At 39.5% G+C, this 18,517-nt stretch overlaps 2 protein-coding genes across 4 annotated transcripts in view; one reads left to right on the top strand and one right to left on the bottom strand.

Moving 5' to 3' along the window:
- Positions 1–40: 40 nt before the first annotated feature.
- Positions 41–3,914, top strand: LOC135164698 (cysteine sulfinic acid decarboxylase). Its single transcript, XM_064125304.1, has 7 exons — positions 41–200; positions 675–859; positions 977–1,271; positions 1,567–1,755; positions 1,890–1,954; positions 2,032–2,221; positions 2,347–3,914. The coding sequence occupies exons 1-7, from the start codon at positions 69–71 to the stop codon at positions 2,761–2,763; spliced, it is 1,473 nt and encodes a 490-aa protein (XP_063981374.1). The 5' UTR covers positions 41–68; the 3' UTR covers positions 2,764–3,914.
- Sema5c (Semaphorin 5c) overlaps positions 2,897–18,517 on the bottom strand; it is a 65,796-nt gene continuing 50,175 nt past the window's right edge. For 2 of the 3 annotated variants that reach the window (XM_064125240.1, XM_064125248.1), the window contains exons 4-11: positions 8,983–9,190; positions 8,618–8,820; positions 8,244–8,343; positions 7,681–7,880; positions 6,886–7,371; positions 5,585–6,433; positions 4,506–5,307; positions 2,897–4,298 (exon numbers count right to left, since the gene is read on the bottom strand). In XM_064125240.1, coding sequence (XP_063981310.1) covers positions 4,083–4,298; positions 4,506–5,307; positions 5,585–6,433; positions 6,886–7,371; positions 7,681–7,880; positions 8,244–8,343; positions 8,618–8,820; positions 8,983–9,190 — 3,064 coding nt within the window. In that variant the 3' untranslated portion in view covers positions 2,897–4,082. The remainder of the gene's footprint in view (positions 4,299–4,505; positions 5,308–5,584; positions 6,434–6,885; positions 7,372–7,680; positions 7,881–8,243; positions 8,344–8,617; positions 8,821–8,982; positions 9,191–18,517) is intronic. The other variant, XM_064125258.1, reaches the window with a different exon arrangement.

Below are 18,517 nucleotides of genomic sequence, written 5' to 3'. Positions count from 1 at the left end.
CCTAAGTGGGGACCTCTGGGCACTCTCCACGCTCTTCGAACGCCGCGAGGGACAGTACGCGCTTCGCCATGGCCGCAGCAAGTGCCGATCAGACTCTAAGTATTCTCCAAGAAGTTGTGGAAATATTTAAACAAGAACATGTGTTTGACACCTCCGGGAATTATCCAGTGGTTGAATTTGTACATCCGAAGGAGCTGCAGGTGATTTTCCAAAACAGAGTCTTTCCATTCAAAATTTTTTTTAAGCCTTTCTGCCTTTTGCCAATGAAAATTGTTACTCGATAAATATACGAATTAAAGTTAATCAACTGTATCGATAGCCGTAGATCATTCAATTTAATTGTTTTTAATTTTTGTTTGTGTTCTGCTTCTGTTCATGAATTTTTATTACGGAAATTCATACGAGTTTACGCAGCTTAATAGTCGACTCGAGTTGGCGTTATCGCAATAAGAAACGTAACAAGTACTGATGTCTGATAAAGACCCCTTCTTAATGCGCATTTTTTCGTCATTTGGAATCATCCATCATTGGCTGCTCCAGTTGCATTATTTCTCGAATCCACCGGACGAGAAAGGCAACGTCAACTTTCTTATCTGGGTCGGCTGAACATTCCATGAATGAGAGACGCTTCTCATTTCTTAAAATAACAAAATTGCTTGTTCTGATATTTGCAGGATAAAATCGACGTCACCCTGAGGGACGATGCCGCCACACCGGAGGAAATTAAGAAAGCGATGAGGGATATTGTCAAGTACTCGGTGAAGACGGCGAATCCGCATTTCCATAATCAACTGTATGCGGGTGTCGATGGATATGGACTCGCTGGATCGTGGATATCAGAGAGTCTCAATACAAGCCAGTAAATAACTTTATATCAGTCCATGGATTAAAGTACCAGAAGTACTTCACGATGCAATGCGCGTACAATGCGGACTAAATTATCATTTCATCCCTTTATAAATTTATTTACTTCCAGATATACTTACGAAGTTGCTCCTGTATTCATGCTACTCGAGCGTGAAGTTCTTGACAAAGCTCTATCTCTGGTAAACTACTCAACCTTCCCCAACGCCGACGGAATTCTCTGTCCGGGTGGAAGTATTTCCAACATGTACGGAATGATCCTAGCGCGTTACAAGAGAATGCCACAAGTAAAGACAAAGGGTCTGAGTGGATTACCACCTCTCGCCTTGTTCTCCAGTGAATTGGGCCACTACTCCGTCCACAAAGGAGCTCATTGGCTTGGATTTGGTACTGAGAGTGTTTACAATGTGAGTTTTCGTATTTTAACCCACCTCCGTCATTCCCCTAATCCTTCCCCCAACAAATCCAGGGAAATCCAGATAGATCTTGGTAGACGTGTCTGTATTCCTCCCTTAAAGTTGTCCGGCTTTTCTTGTTTTAAAGAAACTTTTGATATAATCTGTGGATAAAATGCGGAAGGAAAGGCTCCCTAAAAAATATTGAAAAAATGAATTTAATTTAAATTTTAAAAATTTGAGAAGAAAAATAGAGATCAGATCTCGGGGTCCACATAATTTTTTACTTAAATTCTGGAATTATTAGGTGAAAACTGATACCTTGGGGCGAATGGATCCTCAGGATCTCAGGAGAGCTATCACGGAGGCGCGGAGCAAAGGATTTATTCCCTTTTTTGTTAATGCCACTGCAGGGACTACTGTACTTGGATCCATAGATCCGCTTGAAGAGATAGCTGGGATTTGTCAGGAAGAAGAACTGTGGCTGCACGTAGATGTTCGTTATTTCAAATTTATATTTCATAATTTATCGAGCCGAAGCGAACGGAGGAGTAGACGAATGAATGAATGAATTGATGCATGCATGAAAGACTTGAATGGAAAGGATTGTCATATTTGTAACGCTTTCAGGCATGTCTCGGGGGATCATTGCTGCTCTCTGACAAATATAGAAGTCGACTGAAAGGAATCGAAAAGTATGTACATTGCATTGTCGTCTATTTGATATGGAAAATTCCAGTGAGGAGAGATTACATTCAATATGGTATTTCAGATCGAATTCAATATCTTGGAATCCACATAAGATGCTGGGTACACCTTTCCAATGCTCGATATTTTTAGGAAATGCGAGGAATCTGCTTCACGAGGCCAATTGTGCAGGGGCTACTTATCTCTTTCAACAGGATAAGTTCTATGATGTTTCCTGGGATACCGGGGATAAGAGTGTGCAGTGTGGAAGAAAGGTAAATTCATGACGAAATAAAATTTATTCAAAGCGATCGTTCACTTCTCATCTCCTCTCTACTGTCCATTGTCAAGTTTTTTCGCTGAGAGGTCTCTCGAAATTCACGAAAGAAATACATTCTAGGTGGATGCAGTGAAGCTGTGGGTAATGTGGAGAGCCAGAGGTACGAAAGGACTCGGTGCCTCGGTAGACACCGCCATGGCGACAGCCGATTATTTCTACCAGAAAATTCAAAACCGAAAGGGCTTTCGTCTGGTCTTTCCAAAATTCGAGGGAAATACTATTTGCTTCTGGTATGTACCACCCAGTATGAGGAACCAGGAGGAGAGCCCAGACTGGTGGCAGAAATTGTACAATATCACGAGGGAAATCAAGGAGATGCTGGTACTAGAGGGAACACTTATGATTGGGTACACTCCAATGGGGCAGAAGAAGCTTGGAAACTTCTTTCGAATGGTCGTCAGCTGCCAACCACCTCCCACCCATCAATCCATGGACTTTGTCATTGAGAAGATCGAAAAAACTGGGGAAAAACTGTGAGGATGGGCCATTGGAAAACTGTAATTGGGCTTTTGCATTCGTCGAGAAATTCTATCCGATTTGTATTGGAATTTCACTCGAATGAAATAACGTTCGAATGATGGTAAAAGGGTTCAAGAAGAACGAAGAAAACTATTGTAAATGCAGTTTATTATCTCCTCAGGTCACTCTAACTTTGTACATGGATTAATATTCTCAGTAAGTAATTTCACTGGTAAATAAAAAACGTATTTAAAACAGAAACTAATAGTATGAAACGCGATAACAATATTTAGATTGAAAATTGATTAAAAAATTGTTGGAGCGGATTGTTTTATATGCAAAATAATTATGTGAATAGGCAAAGTAAAATGCATTCGGTAAATTCAATTGATTGTTCTGAAATTGTAAAAATTACTTTGTATAAAGTATTTTGACTCAATGTGAGTCACACTGGGATAAACAGAATGCATGCAACATTCAATACAATTTTCTGATGTAGTTATGCTGAAAAGCTATCCCTTAATCATACATAAATTTGTTTTTTACGTATTTCTATGTACATATGCATCATGGCACTACGTCACATTTCGATTAATGTTAATTAAAATAATCTCAAAAAAATACATTTATCTCGTTATTTTCTAGAATTTGATGGTATTATTTACAGTTTTTGGGGGTTGGCATTGTCATCATGAGCTTTTCAGCGAAGTGAATGCTCTCAAAAACATAAAATGTTAATTGGATATTTATAAGTGCCTAAAGCTTTATACAAGTGACACTCAAAATGCCCAACCAAGCTGCATGATTAGTCGATTCTCACTCATTTATATTTAAAATAAAAAATAAACTCTCAAATTCATGATAAAGAATAAAGACAACTGTCTTTGAACTCTGTCGCGCCTTCGCAATGTTACAGACAATTTTTTTTTCTTGGATAAACATTAATCAACGTTCTTTTTCCATTTTTACGAAGACTTGTTCACGCACTTTACATCCAATTTTCTTATGTCGCGTTTTCTGTCAACGGGAGAATTCGTGAATTTTAATTATATAAAATATAATTTCTCTTCGTTGAGACCATTAAATTGCGAAGTTAAGAGTTCTACCATTGAGCAACTTACATCATCGGTACAAACAAATATCTACCATAATAAAAAATAAAATAACAAGGCCACGGGATCACTCGTTAGCATCAACAATTCATCGACAATTCTCAGTCTCTCGTAAAATTAATTGTAGCTACGATTGAATTTCATTTTACACTGGTCAATGTCGCTTGACCCTCTCGTTTATCCTAGTTAAGTATCAGTCGTTTGATGATTGAAAAAATTCTTAGTTCAGTAATACTTTTCTTGATCCAAATCCGCACGAATGTGCTGTTGTCCATGGCTATTGCGTTTGAGGGTCGCTGAGTCGTAATCCAGGGCTTTTGGGTACAATTTCGGGCTTCCGAGGCCATTGACATTGGGGTTGGGTTTGGTCCTCAGGGTTCCATTTATATCTCTAGATCCTGAGAAACTCGGGGCTCTCTTCGCGTTCACCTGGAAGCAGCACTGATATAACATTGATTTTTTAATACTGAAGAGAAGTTCAGATGAATAAAATAAGCGTCGCAAAAATTTCTTAATAAATTTCTAAATGTGTTTTTACAATTCGATTGAAAATGAATTTATTTCCAAAAAAAAAATGCACCGCAGAAAGGTTTCCGTTCGCTCAAAGACAAGATCAGCGCAAAAAAACTAAAAATCTTAAAAAATCACCTCTTTGAGCGGCACAGCAACATAGGGATTTTGTTTGCTTATGTAGTGAGGGCTACCGGGTACCCTGACTTTCCTTTTCTTCATGTAAACGAATCCAGCCCCAACAGCGAGCCCCACTCCCACCAGAAAACCACCAATACAACCGCCAATAACAGCACCGACAGGCACTCCCGCAGGCATAACACTCCTGGGCAGTGCATTAGACGTAATTTCCCCAGATCCCCAATCCTCATAACAGTCTCTGGACTCCCTGCTGGTCCCCGCACACCCACCACTACGAGAGTCCACACAAACCCTCCTCCTACTCTGCTGTCCTCCACTGTCACAGTTACTCCACTTGCTCCAGGCGTCCCATCCCCTCAACGATTCGCAACTAGGCATCTCACAGCTCTCCCTGGAGAAACTGGGTCCCTCGCAAGTCCCTCTCAAACACTCCCTGGATCTGCTTCTCACCCCAATTCCACAGGACACAGAACACTCAGACCAATCAGTCCAGCAGGACCATTCACCCTCTGTATCCTCTCTGCAAGCGTGAACATTGCATGCTCTACTCTGCATACCGGAGCCCTCGCAAGGTGGCGTCTCGCACTGCCTGACCCTGTGCTGTTTCCCACCACCACAATTCTTTGTGCAGGGATACCATGGAGACCAGTCCGACCACGTACCCTCGACCTCCGCAACATTGTGAACATTGATATTCACTCGAGAGCAAGAGCCGTCATCTCGGCAGAACCTCTCCTCCTCCTTGGCCAATTGCGATCTGACACTGCTGGGGTCGTCCGTTTGAGCTTTACAGCTGAATCTAAATGTATAAGAAAGATTTTTCATTATTTTTAACTGCCTTTGATGAAGAGCGAATTCACCACTGAAAACATCGGCAAAGAGAAAACATCTTCGATGTAATTGTTAATTCTTCTTATATACAAAATAATGCAATCCGGCGGATGCAGTTGGTAAGGCGAACAATATCTTTCATTTTTATCCATGAGAAGATGAAGAGTACCAGCAATCACAATCGCCTCGTACTTAATCGGTTAAAAAAATTAAAACTGGCATGAAAAATCTAAATAAAATCATACCTGAATCGTTTTTCCACATATCCCCCATTCTGGAGGCCAGTAATATTGCTCGGCAACCATGGAGTCCAGCTGGAGTATCTTTTGGTTTCTGCACAAACGTGAGTGTTGCAGTCTTCGATCTGAAAACTGCAGCCAGGACACTCGGATCCTCCTTCCCTAGGGCTCGGTTTGTCGCAGGTTCGACTTCGCATCCGCGTGCCACCATTGCAGGGCTTAGAGCAGGTGTCCCAGGCTCCCCAGGAAGACCACTGACCGTGCTGGGGTGGATGGGTCTTCGCTGGGGTCGGACACGGTGGCATTTCAATACAGACGATCTCATCGTGATCGTGACCTACGCAGACTCGACCGCCGAATGCTGGCGCAGGATTGGTACACGTTCTTGTTCTCGTTTTGATGGCTAAGCCACAGGTCTGGGAGCAGGCGGACCAGGCTGACCAGGCAGTCCAGCCTCCGTGAACTGTGCAATTGGAGACTTTGATTTTTGGACCTGTGCAGATGGCACCGCCGTTCTGAGGTGGGGGATTATTGCATTCGCGAGTCTGACACTGACAGGTGTCCGAAGGAGGGTCTGAGGGGTCGAGGTTGAGACGCAGGTGAGAGCGGGTATGAGGAGAGGCAGAGGGATTGTGGAGGCAGGGGGTCCAGGTGCCCCAGGCACTCCAGCCACCATCCACTGGGTCGGTAAGCACTGGACACCGAGTCACTTCTTGCTGCCAATGGTTCACAAGGTGATTTTCCATTGGGGCTACATCACACTTCATCAGGTGCTCGTTCCAACCGCAGTAAGGCTCTTGAGCGTTTAGACAGGTTGAACGATGCTTGTGTCGATGGCATTGAGATGCGGGGATTCTGGAATTATTGACCGGGGAAATATTCAATTTTCTGTCATTCGAAATTGGTGATTTTTTTAAGGTTTTAATTTTCTAGGATTTTGCGATCAAGGAGGCCATTGAAAATTTTCCAACGTTGATTGCTGTTGTCTCTGTGATATTAATGAATTTAATACAGCTCGAGCATAGTCAAGTAATAATTACAACGTTGATTAAATTGTCATAGCATGACGCTCCGCTAAATTATTTTAGCTTCATCATACTGTTGGTGACAGCCTTATACGGAGAAGCATTTTCGAGGAGCATAAAAAATATTAAAAGTTCAGACAGACAGAGACTAATTTTCGAGTAAAGGGGATTTCAATTATTAGAAGAATCGGGTGATTAAAAAGTTAGAATTTAAGAAAAAATCAATGATCATTGCAAAATGTTTATGAATTTGAAAAACATGAAGAGAGATTGTGCTCTTACCTCAGCAGACCAGTTTCCATTCCAACATACAGACTCTGCGAGTCCTTCAGAAATTGCAGGGTAATGGCTGGAGAAGGCAGTGGTCCCCATACCTCCACGATACAAGCATCATGGGTTCTTGGTAGAATAGAAATCTTCTTGATGAGGCCCTCGGTAGTGGCAACATACAGCATTGTCACACTTCTATGAAGTTTCGTTGGTACAACATCAACAGCGATGCGCGTAAATCTCTCCATTGTCGTTGTGTAAAGCGGTGGCACTGTCACACCCTGGACAGCATCATCCATCAACTGATATCGTTGATTATCCATTATTTGATGGGACGGGACATTGACTACAGAGCCGCAGTGTTGGCGGTAATGATTTGTCACTCGTTTTTTTTCCCATGCAGCACCGGAGTGCTCTTGATGCTTGAATGGGCCATTAAATGACGATGCTATTGCTGTCATGTTGAATGCACAAATGGCCGAGCCTGCGATGGCATTGCTGTCATTCGAAAAACATTTTTTTGTGGTTATCTATATGTTTGGAATATTCCAGCAAGGTTTTATGTTCACATTCTCAAGGGGTTTATGTAAAAACGAAATAGATGGACATAAATAGTGCAGTAAAAATAAAAAATACCATTGGATGCACACTGAACATGAAATATTTCACTCATGATTTTTACCGTGATCATTAATCCCACGTATTTGAGTGCAAGATCGGAGAAAGAGAAATTGAATTCATGATGAAAATTCGCTGAATGATTAACTCTGAATAGAATTATCTTTTTTATGGGAGGGAGAATCATACCTGGGTGTTGTGAAGGTGGCGTACACGATCCCCTCCTCGGCGTTATAAGCTGCTCCTTGTATCTCATCGTAGTAGAACGGGAATTCACCAGGAAGTGAACAGTTTAAACGTGCCTTGCTGAAGGTTGTCCATGTGTCTCTCATGACGGTCTGCCAACCTGGATCTTTTTTACAGACTCGTGCGATTCGAGAGTAAATTTTCTGAGGGAAAAGAAAATTGAATGAAAATTTTCGTTCAGTTCTTCATTCACTGAGTAAATTAACAGATAAATCACTGAAGATTACATTCTCCTTGGAAAAACGTCGTTGCACATCTGTGTAAGCCACAATTATTATTCCAACGCTCCCTCTTTCTTGTGCTTAATTGTACCGCATAATTACATAATTGATGTCGGCCCTCGACAATCGAGGCGGAGAAAAATAAATGATGAAAGAGAGAGAGAAAAAAAGTGACCGCAGGCATGATTTCATCTGCATTTCTTCGGGGAAATATTCTTTTTTCCATAGCAATTGTCCTTTAATCATTCGATAATTGAGACATAACAAGAGTTTTATTGTTATTACCTTGCCGCAATTTATGTACTCCACAGCTACCTCACGAAAGAGAAAATAAACGTGATCGTCTGTTTCAAAACTGCCGACAAACTGAGGGTCATTCAGCCACCTTGAAAGCGTTAAAATTTTTATAACTATTATTACAGAAATATGATTTTATCGAATGAAATTCAATATATCTTCATCATTTCATTGCACTTCTCTCAATTTTTTCATTCAAACCTGAACACATTTTTTTATTTGCTTTTCCATTCACTCATATGACAAGCTTTTGAAACGTAACTGCTTCATAACGAAAAGAGTCAATAAATCAATTCATTAATTGTGGCATAATAATTTATACCGTAGAAAAAATAAAGTTGTTATCTCAAGCTGTCAATTACCTCGACTCATATTGAGGTGTTCTTAAAATGGGTGATGCCAGTGTCCTATAAATAGCGGCATCAGCTCCAGAAAAATCGGTAGGAGCCCCAGCGAAGAGTCCAGCATTACCCCTAGCAAGTAGAGCTGTCACATTGGCGTGGGGTGAATACGGGCATATGGCAATCCCGGTATCGGAGCTCGTCACATTCTTAATGTTTTCGATCTGCCAAAACAAACGGGAAATTATAATTATTGAATGGTTGGAGTCCGATTAAGCAAATCCGGACGATTCCGGAATTAGCGTTGAGTTTTAAGAGGATTTTACTAGGGATAATATGAGGGTTGGGGGAGAAAGAGGAGGATTAATTGTCTCGAATGAAATTACCTCACGCCAGGTGCACTGCGGGCTGAAGGCATTGGTACCACAGGTGAAGAGGCTCTTTCCATTGCTGAGAAGGACTTTTATGTAGTTGTGGCAGTCCTGGGCGGTCTGACCTTTGTCCTGGCATATGGAGGCTTTTTCGGGGGGTGCTGGCCATGTCGCGTGCTCCAGAGGAGTCAACAGGTTCAATGTCAGACGATATAAATTATCTCTGAAATACAAAAGCCAAGAAGAAAAATTAAGAAATTTAATTTCATTTAAAGTATTTTGTGTTGAACATATGGAACTCAATTTTCAATTCGTTGAATTTTAAATATGAAATTTCTTTTTTAAAAAATGAAGTGGACTGAAATAAACTTGAACGTGATTCATTTTGAAGGAGAAGAAATTCATGAGGTAACTTTAGTAAAATTCTGTTAATTGATGAGAGGATGGAAGATATCCCTGAAGAAAAGGGATAGCATTGCGTTAATGTGGTTCACTATTGAATATTTCGGATTTAAATGATATAAAAAATGATTTATTTTAAACTAGAAAATTTCTCCTGAGAAATGTCGACGTGACCTCGACAAATGTCCCCAACAGGTCGTGTTGTTCAAGTGGGTAGTGGTGTTTTCGACGATACGACAAAGTCAAGTGACTCCAGACAACATTCCCCAAGCAACCCACTTGAGCACTCCATTTCGTGCTTTTATCATTGAAACATACTCAGCTCACGTCCTCGTAGGCGATCTAGCTCCACCATCGATACTAAAATTATTCGCAAAACTCGGAGTATGCTCCCGTATCTCAATAAGAGTAGGCTGGGGCATGGTGCGTGCACGTTTCGATAAATAAATTATCGATCGTTTTATAAATAAACCAGGCGTTGGTGCTGGTCATGAGACACCATTGAAAAATATGGATCCAGTTGGAGTTGAACGGTGGATAAGCCGTTATCGGGGTACATGCTGGTGGTTTCTTGGGTAGGGAGAAAGATTAATAGAATTAATTTTCGGTTTTTATTTCGCATTTTTATGAAGTAGTCAATTTTTCAAAATAAAGAATACGTGAACTCAATATATTTTATGGGATTGCTATCCTCGCTCGCATTTTGGATTATAGAAATTCGATGGAAGAAGTTGTATTATAAATCCCTAGAATTTTATTTCACTCGAATTTTTATTTTTCACTATTCGATTTTGTTACTAGAAAGATAATATAAATTGAGTCAGGGAAATTTAGAAATTCCATGTCGAAGCATTCTTGTAGGACGTGACGCAGAAAATAAAAACACTTCAACTTTCTCTGACTCTGATTACAATACATTTTCAGCAATTTCGTGAAATTTTAGCCACAATTTTATTTACCTTCCACAATGTCATGAGTTTAAATTTCATTTAACAGGAAGTCTTTTACGAAACTTCTTCTGTTTCGCGAAAATTCAAATTAATCAAATTATGCGTGTCATATGACCATTAATATTTCAATGAAAGCTTCAATTTTCAAATTCATTCTGAAAATTTCTTGAACATTAAAGGAAATAACTGGCTGATGAACCCTGAACTATTCATAATTTTCATATAACTTTATTGTTAAAAATACCACGACAATTTAGTCGAAATTTCACGACTAATTTTAAACCCATGCGTAAAAAAAATCCCCGTATGATCGAGCAACGAGATAAGTTACTCACGACGTGGTAACAGGTAAGAGTCCCACCCAGCGCACCTCCAATCGCTCACAGAGTCTAATCGCCCCGGAGTGTCATGCCAAATCTGCCACTTCTGATACATTCGAGACAATTTTTCCCTCTCAATTCTCCCGACGTCGATAAGATTTTTTTTCCGGGTAATTTTTTTCCAGTCATTCCCTCATTGGTAACACACGTGTCTCAAGGTATCCTCGGGGCGACAAACGCACACGGAGGCAAATCGCCGAGACGCGAAAACCCGACGAGCCAAGCATAAATGGCGCCTACGTGGGCGCTACCTCTCTCACTTGTCCGTTCGAAACACAACTCTGGGTATCATGAGATAGCTCTTAACCAAGGTAATTATTATAAAGTGGAGTATAAGTGCGATCAGGTACCGTAGAATGCCAATTAATAAGCCTTCTGCATGTTGTATGGGGGCCTTGATGGCTAGGGGGGTCTCGGGGATTTTACCCTGATTTGTTATCGCTGCGGAGATGGACGTGTACATTAGCCTCTGGGGCTAAATACATGGTAATTTCAGCTTTCAGAATTTATCGCTTGAGTATCTATCAATAGGATGAAAGATATTTCTCCATATTTCCCATTTAACATTCCCTTGTTCATGAGAATGAAAGAAATAAGGAAGGGGGGGACAACACCACTCGTTATGCCCCGTTATTTCTCAAGACATTGTCCAAACATTTTTCCACCTTATTTTAACATTTAAAGTTTCAATTTCCCATTTCCAACAATTTATTACTCTGACAGGAGTCAACATAAAAAAATGCAAACTTGTTCTTTCAATTCTCACTATATACATATGTTTAAAAAAATTGGATGTGTAATTTAGTGGGCTCCGGATTTGCCCTGAACCCCACATGTAGATTCCAATAATAATAACACGACATTAAATCGCAGTCAAAGTGAAACTCATCCATTGGAAATGGAATTTCTAATGCCGGAAATTTCAGGCAAAAATGATCACCCTCGAAGAAATTACAACAAAAGCGAAGACATGAGTACAAAATGAGTTTTCCCCCTGAATTAAGATCAGCATTCATCATTGAGCAATGTCTTCCTCTCTGTCTGCATCTCCTAACAACACTCGACGACCCAATGGGGGTCAGCCTGGCCATTGCCAACAAGACCCCAACAACACATCTCCTCACAACCGTTCAAGGAAGATTATTTGCGCAGTGAGCAGGAAGCAATCTGTTTCAATATGGCCACTACCCGATAAGTAGCCCAAGTAACGATATCCCCACATCGTCATACCTCCCATCCTCACTGCGTCAATGCTAACGGTTCTATTCAACCGCACGCCCCGAAAAAAAAAACATCCAAACCATAAATAAACTTCAAAACCGCGAATTTTGGATGACGTTAATTTGACAAGTGGATTTATCCTACCTCATCATCTTTCATGTTTATGGAATGTCACGGAGACATTTGAGAAATAGTTTTCGTTTGGCCCACGCTATCGCCGGCGTCAATACCTGCGCTGCTCATACATTTAGCGGATTTCGACACACAATACCCCAGAGGAACGTGATCGCGTGGGCCGCACACGTCGAAACCGGTGGAAATGCGAGGCTTAGATTAGTTGAAATACCACTGAGACTCATATAAGAAAAAAAAAAATGTAGAGAGCACGACGAGTGATAAGAAATCCTAAAACTTCTCTGGTGTTCCCGCTTATCAATTAATTTGCGAGACCATGAAACTTTTCGCGAGCTAAATCTGATGGACAAGGAATGACAGAGGTGTTCCTGGGTGATTGGATATTCGTTGGGCGTTTCCATGATTTTTGCTCATTCACAATTTTTTTTCCACGACTTATTAGCGTCAAGAATCGATGGAGATCGACGCTGTCATTATCTCGGATCCTTCGTTTGGTGCTTGGTACTTCCCACGAACAGTCTGTCCACCCCCACGTCTCTAGCATTATTTCTCGATCAGCTTAACTGTTTTTATTCGCCTCTGTGATTTTTGTTGGCACACTCCCCAGGGACTTCTTTGGACTTTGAAGGGCATGACACCTACTTCAGATCCTCGAGGATTAATTGATCACTTGGCCTCGGGTACTGGCCATTTGTTCTCGCCTTTTCTGCTCCAATCGTTTTCATTCACTTGTCAATAATTTTGGATTAGCATATTCATTGGGTACATTTGCACTGATAGGAACAGTTAATGTTGCGTTAAATTTATCAAGTTTCTATCATTTTCAGTTGGACAGAATTAATTCGTAACTATTTTTGAAATTTTTTGCGGTTATTTGCGATTAAAAATGATTGTAGTATCATAAAACTACTGTCATTAATCACAATTTCATCAATATTATTGTCGCATTAAAAAATGTTTCTCTTTGAAATATTTTTAATAAATCTTTAAAAGAATTTTGTTGCGAAGTACTTCTTCTCATTGTATTATTTTTATTGTGTAAATACGTATGTGCAAATTACCCAATACATCTGATTTCCCTAATACATCACCTTATCTTCATCCACTAATTAATTAACTGTACGCGTACCTCACGACTAATTGCATTGGTGCGTGTACACGTGTTGAGCATTAACCTGTTGAGCCACGTAACGACCTCCCACCAATCTTAAATCTTCTTAAATTGTCCCCTTGTCATTATCCTATTCAGACAAACCGTGAAATGACAAATTTAAACGTCAATTTTAACCGGAAGTTTGGAGTTCGACTGATTAATTTTTCTTTTTAACTCGGGGAAAGTGAATGTTGGGCGCCACAATTTGCATTCCGTTTGAGGCTGATAGCCTTCGTTATGTACTACTGATAGGGTGACACGTGTTACAAACGTCAGACGCGATTTAACTGACTCCAGTAAACTCAAATTGATTTAAATACTAGGGAAGAGAAATTTCAATGACATATTGAGGCATTCGAAGTGAGATGAATAATGGAGATTTGATGGGTAATTTTTGGAAGAGAAGCCATCACTTTTTACATAATTTTATAAACTAAGATAATTTAAACCGTTTCATCGTAGAATATTAAGTCAAAATATTGATAAGAATCATGGAATTTTTTAAAATCAAAGCGATCCAAAAACCAATAAATAAAATCAACTTTCAATGATAGAAAAATCCTCGTTCACCAATGTTTCTCAATTATATAATTACATGAGATATTTCACAACAATACGTGTAATAAACTTCTATAAATGTAGTTTAAAAATCAAAAACAGCGGTTCAACTAACTCCAGTAGGTTTCATTTAACTTAAGTGGGATAGAAAGGAGAAGAATTTTGAGTGATATACATCTGGCAGGTGTGGTTGGATGAATAGTAGAAATATGGTTGAGATAATGGTTCAAAAGAATCTATCATGTTTACATAATTTCACGGGCCTTAATAATTCAAGCTATATCATCGTATAATATTATGTGGGAATTTGATAAAACACCTTCAATTTTTACACACCATAAATCAAATAACAAATTAGGAAAATGAGATTGATCATGGATTTGAAAAAATCCTCTTCCACCCACTATTTTCTCCATTTACGTAATTGTACCTTGTGCCTCGGAGGAATACTTATAATCAATTTAAAAAAAACACGTTGAAAAGTTCAAAAATAATAACGCAACTATTTAGAGACAATCGTGGAGCGACGTGGGCCGTTGAATCAGCCCACACACCTAAATGCCACAGAAATCTCGTCTCAAGCATAACTTTTACATTACCCATAAAATGCGAGTGCTCGACTTGTTGAGATTGTCACTAATAAACCCACAAATACAGGCTGTTTATGTCGCATTTAATTGCGTCTGTTTTGTTACTCGTGATTTCAACGATAAATCATTTTCCTCTCTGTTTTGTTGGGAATTTAATGGAGAGGTCCCTCGAACTGAAAGTATTTCTCACTGGGAAATGGATATTTTATTACCATTTGTTCATTTAATATCTCAATTTTTTCTTCACCTCCTCTCAGTTGTCTGTTACATGTCCCTTTCACTGATACCTGAGTGCACATTGTGCACCAGTGGGCTAGAATATTCCCGCAGGAGTAGATCAGGCGCAATCGAGCACATAATACCCCAAGCGAGTATAACGAAATATTTATACCTGTCTCAAGTGTACCAATGGGGGCCTCCACATCTACGACGCCGATTAATACATAAATCCTGATCTAGACATGGAGAGTGAATATATTGGACCGCTGGCGCCAGCTTCTACATTCTTCTTGGGGATAGATTTTTTTTTTCATTTCTAGGGTGTAATATTTAATTTGTTTGTGACACACAGACTTACTGCGGTTGCAATTAAACGTCGTAAAGATCGATCTTGGTGATATATTTTTAATCTTGGGGTTGGTCAATTTGAATTGAATAATCAATCATAACGTTTTTAATTTATGGATATTTTTTAATGTTTATCAAAAGCCCCACAGCCCCCCCCCCGCCCCCTTCAGTTGTTTTACAATTGAAATTCACTGAATGCTCTCATGAATCATCATGATTCTGACAGTTAGGATAAAGAGAGAGTTGAAGATAATAAGCGATTTTATTTGCAAAATTTTGTGCACTTTTATTGATTTAAGAAAATCAAAGGGAAGTTTCGAGCGAACTGCATGCGAATCGACAGATTCCACATCGAGATGGAATGCACTGAAGATTTTAATGATGAAAATATTTTGATATTCTTAAACTCATCTTTTTTCACCAGTGCCCATTAACCGGGAATTTACAAAGAGTTTTGTAATGCGTGTTTATCACAAATTTTTGTGATACAGTGCAGGGGTTAATAGTAATCAATTAGCCTTTCGCCGCGGAGCACAGCTGGATGCCGGTTTTTAAAACCTCAACGGACTATATTTTCACTCTGGGTATGCCACACGGGTAATGAGATCCTGCGGAGTGAATTTCGATTTTCGGGGTGAGTTGTGGGTAGAGAGAGACAATCAGCATTATTCATATTACTTTAGAATGTAATGCACGAAAGGAGACTGATGAGAACAGATATATAGATTTCATTTTCTAACACGTGTATGAAATTTTCATTCAGTGGTAGTTTTACCAGAATTTATAGATATCTTAATAAAAATTTACAAGTTTAACGAAATTTTATGTTAAAATCATAGACATGCAGTCACCCTTAACTCATTCTTTCTTCTAAAATATCTGTGAAAAATTGAGAATTAGAAAAACGTTGAGGAAAAATTTCAAACAGAAATCAATATAGAGATTTCAATTGAACATCCAGTATGGATGAGTCGTATATTTTTGGTGCTCTAATGATTCGAATGAAATCTCAACATGAAAAAATTGAAGTGGCTGGAGCCCTCGACCCAAACGTGGGTCGATGGCTAATACCCCTTGGCTATTAATAGAAACTTGCGAGGGCGTGTCTCTACTTCCATGTTCATTGATACCAGCCGGCATAGATATCTTCGATTCTCCCCATCTCAAATTGTCAATGACACCATGCAAATATTCAACGATCCTCGTCTGCATCCATTCAGCAAACAACTGGGCTCCTTCAACAGGAGCACCTCTCTTCCACAAAATGTAAAAATAACGACTGGAAAGAAATGGAAATAGTATTCCACGGCAAGATGTTGGAATTTACATTTGCGTTTACGATGTCAGGGATTGAGATGGAGCGAATTAAATGCAAATCTGTTTTAAACTGTGGGTGGATCGACGTTCAGCTGCTGTGACGATCGAGACCGGCATGCAAACGTTGAATTGTTTAATTTTATTTTTACGAATTTAATGTCTTTTTCCACTCGAAACTCGCTTTCACATGAATATAAATTTTTTTTTTTACTTTCTGGCAATTTAAAATTATCCCTCAGGACTTATGCCAAAAGCACTTTTTACCAGGAAAATATTCCCTCATCAATTAAATTTGCATGCAATCAATTTAACGATTGATGAATTCCGTAATTATCGCAGGTAATTATGAAACTTTCGTATAGGGAATTCATATGAATAATCCCTCTCGATTATGATACAAATTTAATGATTGACTCGGCACGTTCATTAAATCAACGAGAAGACATTAATAATCCCCATAAACTCAATCAAAATTTATCCGGTCCAGTACTCGTACTGTTACTGTGCTTTTTTTCTCCACCTTGAGTCCTTAATGAAGCCCGTGTGGGCGACTTTATTGTTCTAGACACAGACGTTGCCATTCGTTTTCGCTGTTTCTGTCGCTTGCGGAAGTGAAAAGAGATTCTCTTAATTCCCTATTTTCTTTCGAAATCTTTTAAAACCAGACGAAAACACAAACCCACGCTAATGGCCATATTCGTCGGCTAGTAGGAGTTAATGGACAATTTTTGAAGCGCACTATGAACACTTATTACCACAAATTGACAATTAATTTTTTAATTTCCCCTTGGAGTCTTAACTCGGTCATTTTTTTTTTGAAAATTCCAGAAAATAACTATCATCAGAACATTGAAAATACTCTAGTCCACTAAGGATGGGTTAAAAAATTTGCTAATTCTGAGCTTAATAAACTGTCACTAATTACACCCCTAAATATCCTAGAACAGCGATAAATATAAATACTCATTCATTTCCAGTGAAACAATTTCTCTCAGAAATTAACCTCAGAAAATAGTTCTGCGAGAATTATAACTTTGCGGCATGTAAACTACTTACAGGATGTTCCCCCAAGTTTTTCTCACCTCTGAAACCTCACCTTGAAAAACCAGTCGAACCCGCAAAACCCCTGGAACTCTCCTCCCCCTCCTAATCCCAAGAATTACGAGAGTCGCAATAATTTTTACCGCTCAAACAGCCCGTGATAATTATCACCGAATAAACAAAATAGTTTAGTGTGCCCGAGAAAATCGAATTTTCCCCACCATCTGAGCTTAAACAACAATTTTGCCACAATAATTTTTCCACTATCACCCATAAACTTCACGCTTCATTTGATAAAATTATTTCTCGTCCCTCGTGATATACAGCACCGCATTGGGCCGCAACCGTGACATCCCATACCATTGCTGTAAATTAAATTTAATGTCACCTCTACCATCCCCCTTTTTTTTTTCCAACCAATGGGTGCTTCGTTTCACCTTTTTCTCGTGCAGTGTCAACCTACGCGGCGATCCTATACCACTCGGGAGCCATTGTCTACCCGGTAGTCACATGAATCTTCTCGAGAAAATTCAGCGTTTCCACTAGAGGTGAAGAAGAATTGATTTTTTTTTTCTGTTTAAGGATATCAAACTATCTTCCACGGTTTACCATCCACCAGATTACGCACTCGACCATTTTCAATCATCAAATATATCAATTAATGGCGTGATAAAAATTTCATTAAATGTTTGCATTCAACTTTGCGATAAGTCAACAAATTCCTCAACAGGAAAATTTTTTCCCCCTCCCCCACGTATTTCCTTTTCCGCTGGCACTTCAGTAGTAATTTCCCCGTGTCAAACATCAACTTGGCACTTCTCCAAAGCTCATTCCCCCAAAATCCAGCAAAAATCCCCGGAAAAAATCCCGATGTTTTGTCTAACGTGAACCACCGCAAAATTCTCATTGGCATTATCGGAAGGAAAATCTATTCCCAGGCACAAACGCCGAATGGTTTTCAATTCAGTGAACATTATACCCAATGGTCTGAAACGTCGAATGAAATTGTGTACAGTTGGTAAAGTGCCAAAGAAACAACTACCAGTAGTACAATCGCTCTGCGACGTCATCGAACTCAAATCACTTCCGTATTTCCCTTTCCGTTCATGAAAATAAATCCAAGGGACACTAATTCCGTTCTCCTTTATTTCTTCAATTCTCAGTTACCACCGGTTCAACAACCCCATGACAATTCCAAGACAGAGAATTCACACTGTACCGCAAAAATTCCTGGCT

This window comes from Diachasmimorpha longicaudata, chromosome 1 (genome assembly GCF_034640455.1).
Source record: "Diachasmimorpha longicaudata isolate KC_UGA_2023 chromosome 1, iyDiaLong2, whole genome shotgun sequence".
NCBI lineage: Eukaryota > Metazoa > Arthropoda > Insecta > Hymenoptera > Braconidae > Diachasmimorpha > Diachasmimorpha longicaudata.
This window is presented reverse-complemented; position numbering and strand designations above follow the sequence as displayed.

Coding starts and splice junctions, on each gene's coding strand:
- LOC135164698 (XM_064125304.1), top strand. CDS start 69: ATGGCCGCAGCAAGTGCCGATCAGACTCTAAGTATTCTCCAAGAAGTT. Junction 201..674: donor TACATCCGAAGGAGCTGCAG/GTGATTTTCCAA, acceptor TGATATTTGCAG/GATAAAATCGACGTCACCCT. Junction 860..976: donor GAGAGTCTCAATACAAGCCA/GTAAATAACTTT, acceptor ATTTACTTCCAG/ATATACTTACGAAGTTGCTC.